This window comes from Lolium rigidum, chromosome 1, assembly GCF_022539505.1.
Source record: "Lolium rigidum isolate FL_2022 chromosome 1, APGP_CSIRO_Lrig_0.1, whole genome shotgun sequence".
NCBI lineage: Eukaryota > Viridiplantae > Streptophyta > Magnoliopsida > Poales > Poaceae > Lolium > Lolium rigidum.
This window is the reverse complement of record NC_061508.1, coordinates 32,655,993-32,662,880: the sequence shown is the minus strand read 5'-3', so window position 1 is coordinate 32,662,880 and position 6,888 is coordinate 32,655,993. Positions and strand designations below refer to the sequence as shown.

The 6,888-nt window shown below is 51.4% G+C and overlaps 2 protein-coding genes across 2 annotated transcripts; one reads left to right on the top strand and one right to left on the bottom strand.

Annotated features, from left to right (window-relative positions):
• The first annotated feature begins 259 nt into the window (after nucleotides 1–259).
• Nucleotides 260–2,925, top strand: LOC124706451 (pentatricopeptide repeat-containing protein At4g30700). The gene has a single exon (XM_047238119.1). It carries the CDS (start codon nucleotides 260–262, stop codon nucleotides 2,630–2,632), a length of 2,373 nt encoding a protein of 790 aa, XP_047094075.1. The 3' UTR covers nucleotides 2,633–2,925.
• A 1,225-nt stretch (nucleotides 2,926–4,150) lies between these two features.
• LOC124670680 (pentatricopeptide repeat-containing protein At2g03380, mitochondrial) lies at nucleotides 4,151–6,532 on the bottom strand. Its single transcript, XM_047207158.1, has one exon. It carries the CDS (start codon nucleotides 6,530–6,532, stop codon nucleotides 4,487–4,489), a length of 2,046 nt encoding a protein of 681 aa, XP_047063114.1. The 3' UTR covers nucleotides 4,151–4,486.
• Between the last annotated feature and the right edge of the window lie 356 nt (nucleotides 6,533–6,888).

The window sequence follows — 6,888 nt, the reverse complement described above, 5'->3', positions numbered from 1 at the left end:
AGGACTTACTTTATAATTTATTGGACTTATGATCCAAAGCATGTACCAGAAATGGTTGTCAAGTTTAAATAAATTACAGGTGATCTAAAAAAAAGCTTAAGCTCAAATCAAGTCGCTGATAGTTCGTCAGAAAATTGAACCGTTTTAGTGTACCTTCAGTCGACCGTCTATCAGCGATCAGACGGCTAGAGTTCTAACAAGGTAAAATCACTTGACAAATCCCGGTAACCTGGACGGCTGGACGGCGTCGACCGCGCAGATGCCTTCTCTCCACCACCCGGCCTCCGCCGCCCTGCTCTTCGCCGACGCCGGCACTCTCCGGCGATCATATCTGCGCCTCATTTCCCTCTCTTCCACCCTCCGCCACCTCGACCAGCTCCTCGGCGTCTCCCTCGCCTCCGGCCACTACCCCCTCGACCCCGCCCCGGCCACCTCGCTCCTCCTCCGCTACGCCTCCTTCCGCGCCCCTCCCCGCCACCTCCTCCGTCTCTTCCGCGCCTTCCCGCTCCCCGACCGCTTCCTCCGCAACGCGCTCCTCCGCTCCCTCCCGTTCCTCCGCCCCGACCTCCTCTTCCCCTCCCCAGACTCCTTCTCTTTCGCCTTCGCCGCCACCTCGCTCACCTCTTCCTGCTCCCGTGGCGATCCCGTTTCTCATTCCGCCGCCGTCCGCGCGCTGCATGCGCTCGCCATTTCCGCGGGGTTCGCGGGAGACACGTTCGTGGCGTCGGCATTGACCAAGGTCTACTTCACTCTGTCCAGAGGTGACGACGCACGCAAGGTGTTCGATGCGGTGCCGTCGCCGGACACGGTCCTTTGGAACACTCTGCTCGCTGGGCTGTCCGGTTCTGACGCCCTGGAGGCCTTCGTGCGGATGGCAGTGGCAGGATCGGTGCGTCCCGACTCGACCACGCTGTCATCGGTCCTGCCGGCGGCGGCGGAGGTGGCAGATTTGACGATGGGAAGGTGCGTACACGCTTTCGGGGAGAAATGCGGGCTGGCGCAGCACGAGCATGTTGTGACTGGGCTTATCTCCCTTTATGCCAAGTGCGGAGACATGGATTGTGCGCGGAGTCTCTTTGACAGAATGGCGGGGCCAGATTTGGTGGCGTACAATGCCTTGATCTCTGGCTACTCTGTTAACAGCATGGTTGGATCATCAGTGGAGCTGTTTAAGGATTTGGTGGCCTTGGGCCTGAGGCCAAACTCGAGCACGTTGGTGGCACTGATCCCGGTTCACAGTCCTTTCGGGCATGAACAACTTGCTTGGTGCTTACATGCACATGTTGTCAAGGCCGGGTTTGATGCCAATGCTCCCGTATCGACAGCTCTTACCACTCTCTACTGTAGGTTGAACGATATGGACTCTGCAAGGAAGGCCTTTGATGCCATGCCTGAAAAGACCATGGAATCATGGAATGCTATGATATCGGGGTACGCCCAGAATGGTTTGACAGAGATGGCCGTTGCACTCTTTCAGCAAATGCAGGCGCTCAATGTGCGACCGAACCCGCTCACCATATCCAGCACTCTGTCGGCCTGTGCACAGCTTGGAGCTTTGTCATTGGGAAAGTGGGTACACAAGATCATCGCCAAGGAGAACCTCGAGCTCAATGTTTATGTCATGACAGCGCTCATTGACATGTATGTAAAGTGTGGAAGTATTGCTGAAGCTCGGTGCATCTTCAACAGAATGGACAACAAGAATGTGGTATCCTGGAACGCGATGATCTCTGGATATGGCCTCCATGGTCAAGGTGCTGAAGCATTGAAGCTCTACAAGGACATGCTCGATGCGCACCTTCTTCCAACAAGCTCCACCTTCCTGTCAGTACTCTATGCATGCAGCCATGGAGGATTAGTGGAGGAAGGGCGCTCAGTCTTCCGGTCAATGACCAGTGATTACGGTATCACTCCAGGAATCGAGCATTGCACTTGCATGGTGGACCTTCTTGGCCGAGCTGGCCGTCTTAGTGAGGCTTTTGACCTCATCTCGGAGTTCCCCAAGAGCGCCGTTGGACCTGGCGTATGGGGGGCTCTACTTGCTGCTTGCATGGTTCATAAGGATGGCGACCTTGCAAAATTGGTCTCCCAGAAGTTGTTTGAACTGGAACCTGAGAACACCGGGTACTATGTGCTGCTCTCCAATCTGTACACATCGAAGAAGCAGTATTCTGAAGCAGCTGTGGTGAGGCAAGAGGCCAAGAGCAGGAAGCTAGTGAAAACACCAGGGTGTACTCTAATCGAAATAGCGGACAAACCGCATGTTTTCATGGCTGGTGATCGTACCCACCCACAGTCAGATGCCATCTACTCTTACTTGGAGAAGCTAACTACAAAGATGATCGAGGCTGGGTACCGACCTGACACAGAGGCCGCGTTGTACGATGTCGAGGAGGAAGAGAAGGAGCATATGGTGAAGGTGCACAGCGAGAAGCTGGCAATCGCCTTTGGATTACTCAATACATTACCTGGGACAGAGATCAGGATCATCAAGAACCTTAGGGTGTGCCTGGACTGCCATAACGCCACCAAGATTATATCCAAGGTGACGCAGAGGCTAATTGTGGTTAGGGATGCATCAAGGTTTCACCATTTTAGAGACGGGGTTTGCTCCTGTGGTGATTACTGGTGATTCACTTGATCTCATTCTTAACAACTGACTGATTGATTCTTTGAGGCAATAATCTCTAGAGAGTATTTACTCTGCTAAAGAATTTTGTAATCATAGGACGTCAAGTTTATGAGGCTGGGAGAAGTATGAGATCCCACTGCTGACCAGCATATTCCATTATCAGTCTTTCCCTACTAGCTCCAAGGTTCTGTTAACCCAAGGAACAGACTCGCCACTGTACTACAATCTTACCGTCTTAGGGAGAAGCTCAACTGCTTCTAGCCACAATGTTGTTCATAAAAACATGATAGTGGAACTAGAAAGCTTGTAATTGATTAAATTGCGCTATTGATCTGCCAATTGGCATCTGATGTGAGCTACGGAAAATAATATACTCCCTTTATACCAAATTATAAGACGTTTAAGAGTAGTAAAACAGTGTGTTACAACATCTTATATTTCCGTCAGAGGACGTATATAGCTTTTCGTACAAGTATGGTTACCAGTGTGCCCAGAATTGCTAGAAGCCAAAACACACGACTTTTTTCTTGAACCATGCACGAGAGCTGCATTTATCTATTAAGAGAAGAAAGCCAAATGATGTCGAAGTTCAAGCGATACACATACAGTCCAACACTTGGCATCAGCCTTGGATCTGATCAACGACCATCCGGATAGGTTTGTAGACATTATCGAAGACTCTTCTGTTCCTTTCACGCCAAACACTCCCAAGCTATTAGCGTAGCAAGAGTGCTTAGCCTTTCCCTGTTTGATCCTTGAAGACTTGCTGGAGCCTGAACCCAAGTGAGGAGAGAATGATCAATAGTAGGCACGCCACAACACAAGACTTGTTACTTGCTTTCCTGATAACAGATTATCGCTTTTACATCATATGCTATCAAATTAAAGTTGCCGGGGGCAGCTCTTTATGCCTAAATGGTGAAAATAACTGCAGTTATTTCAACATTGGCTAGTAAAGGTTGCTGTTTGGCTGCTGTCTTAATCTTCTTCAGAAGATGCTTTCCATTCCAGACTAAGATATTTGTGTTATTCCTGCTGCCAATGGTCAAAGATTTCTATTAGCACCCAGTAAGTAAACTGCATAAATTCAAGCCATGCTATACAGTAGTAGTAGGCCTAAAGTCCCTAAACTACCATGCCATAAAGGACTGTTAAGTAACTTGAGGATTGACGAAATAAGATGCATGGAAAACACAAACTCTGGGAAGCTCCAGAGACTAGAGAACTTATGAACATGACAAGTTAGTGCACTTGTTCCTACCTAGCTCCAATGCTTGGCCTCTTGCGGTCAGAACCATACATTCAGTATATAGCTGTGACATATTGGCAAGCAGGGCAAACAAAGGTTCTTTATGAGCTCAGATGAGCGTGCATCGACCTGCATACAACTTCTAGTGCCGACATTTCCGTAGCCTTGCGATTACAGCAGCAGCACATTAACATGAAGAGTGTGTTTTGACAGTGCGCTCCATTGCAGTCTGATAGCTTCAGTATGAACAACGCTGCCCGTTACAGCATCTCAGGTTTCATTCCCAAAAATTAGCTTATCTGTCATCCTTGTCATCTCAGGCTTCATTCCTAAATCTGAGTTACCTTATTATCAGGAATCAGACAACAGACTCCACAGTCTACAGAGCGAGCTCCATCCTTTAATCTGCTTCTTTGGTCTCCATAAGTCAAAATCAGAGTTCCACATACATTTACAATTTTCTAGGCTTCATGTTCCCCGGCATTAGATTTTTTGTGTACCCTAGATACAAAGATAAATTTATCAGAATAATCAATAACTTGATATGGTTGATCAGGTGAGAATATGCAACTTTGTGAGCTTCTGTGTTCAGACACGGAGAGGATTCATTCATTTTCTAGTCCCACAGAGCTGCACCCTGGTAGCTTGACTAGTCCTCTTTCCTTCATTGATCTCCTGATAGAAAGAGACTTATCCCACATCCCATATGAGGTATACAAGTTGGACATCAGCACATAAAAATCCGGTGTATCAGGATGAAGAGCCGTCATCCGATTTATGGCTTCCTCTCCAAACTCTAACCTGGAATGGAGCTTGCACCCATGAAGAAAAGCACCCCAGACACTAACATCTGGTTGCATTGGCATCTTCTGTATGAACTCCAATGCTTCCTCCAGATTTCCAGCACGCGCGAGCACATCAACCATACATGCATGATGCTTCATGGTAGGAGTGATGTTGAAATACAGTGTCATGCTATCGAAACACTTCTTCCCCACAGTAACCATTCCAGCGTGGCTGCAAGTGGAAAGGATACTTGTGAACACTACTTCATTGGGCTGGATATTGTCCTTGAGCATTTCATTGAAAAGATCGATAGAACCAGCAGAATCACCCTGCATACCATAACCACCAATCATGGCACCCCAGGTGACAGAATTGCGGGTTTTCATCTCACTGAACACCCGCTGAGCAGACGGGAGATCAGCACACTTGTTGTACAGGTTTAGCAGAGCGGTATTGACATAAATGTTGGGCGTAAATGCACATTTGACAGCATACGTATGGAAACATTTTCCAATAAGTATATCACCCAAGGAAACACAGGCTGACAAGGCGTTCACCACGGAGATGGCATCAGGCTTAGAACCCTGCACCCTCATCTGACTGAACAGCATCAGAGCTTCATTTCCCATGTCATTCTCAACATACCCAGCAATCAAGGAGTTCCAAGTGACAACGTCTTTGTTTGAAATCCTTTCAAATATGGCGTTGGCCTCTGGCACTGCTTTACACTTTGCATACATATCTACAAGCGCGTTCATCACCACATCATACTCAGCCACGCCTAACTTGACTGATATCCCGTGAATCGACCTTCCCAGAGACAAGTTGCGCAGCTGAGCAGACGCTGAAAGAACAGTTGCTATGGTTACTGAGTTAGGGACGATGCGCGAGAATTTCTCGTTGACAAACAGGAGCAATGCATCAATAGGACTCCCATTCTGCGTGTAACCCACGATCATCGTAGTCCACAGAACAAGGTCAACAGAAGTGAGGTCATCAAACACGCGCCGAGCATCCTCCACCTCCCCACACTTGACATACATATCCAGCATAGCTGCAGCAACGAAAGGGTTAATAAAGACCACGCCATGTTTGAGCAGTGATCCATGAATCCACCTCCCTTGGTGTAAGCTACGCAGCATGGTGCAAGCGGTGAGCATGCTCGCCATCGTGTGCTCGCTCGGCAGCACATGATGTAGCCTCATCTCGTTGAACAGAACCAGCCCTTCTTCGGCGAAACCGTTCTGAAGGCACCCGCTGAGCATCGACGTCCACGAGACCACGTTCCGGTCGGGAACCCTGTCGAACACCTTGCGCGCGTTCTCCAAGTCGCCGGCTTTGGCGTACATGTCGACCAAGCAGTTCGCGACGAACACGTCCCCGCCGCCGGCCGCCTTGACGGCGTCGCAGTGCAGGCGCCTGCCGTAGCGGAAGTCCGCCGACCTGACGGAGGCCTTGAGCGCGAGGGAGAGCAGGACGGCGTCGGCCCGCGCCGCGGGGCACCGCCTCCGCATGTCCCTGTGGAGCGCGAGGGTCTCCGCGTGGCGCCCCGCGGCGGCGTGCTGCCCGAGCGCCACCTTGTAGGCGTACGCGTCCGGGTGGGGCGTTCCGTCGAGCACCATGCGCGCCGAGGCGAGGTCGCCCAGCGCCGCGTAGCAGCTGAGCAGCTTGGTGCCGGCGCGGGGATTGCCGCGGAGGAGAGCCTGCGCGAGGAGGCGGCCGTGGAGGGCGCGGAGGGCGCGGAGAGTGGTGCACGCGGGGAGGAGCTGGTGGAGGAGGGGCGCGCCATGGGGTTTGGGTGCGCGCGGCTGGTGCTCGACGGAGTGCGCATCCGGTGGTGCTCCGGCCGGGCATGGTGACAGCATTGGCGTCTCGGGCTTTCGGCTGTGTTTCCCTGATTGCACCTTAGCCCATGAGGTAATGTACTCCAGTGCTGAGGCCCAGGTTGCCGCCCTTTCCTCTCGTTCCGAAAATGCTATCTGGGGGCAAATCCTATTTGACGCCTTAAGCGCCGGTTAGCGTGCCCATGCCAAGTGAGAAAGCGGGATGGGCTGTGGCCTGTTAAGGGAGAAGTCCTCACCGGAGAAGAAGTTAACCTCGCCGGAGACGGGGAAGATGTGGCTGGCCGTACAGCTAGGCATGGGCAGCCTGGCCCGACCCGGCCCAAAAATCCTGGGTCGGGCTTGCATGTTGGGTCGGGTCCGGGCCTGATTTTGGAGCC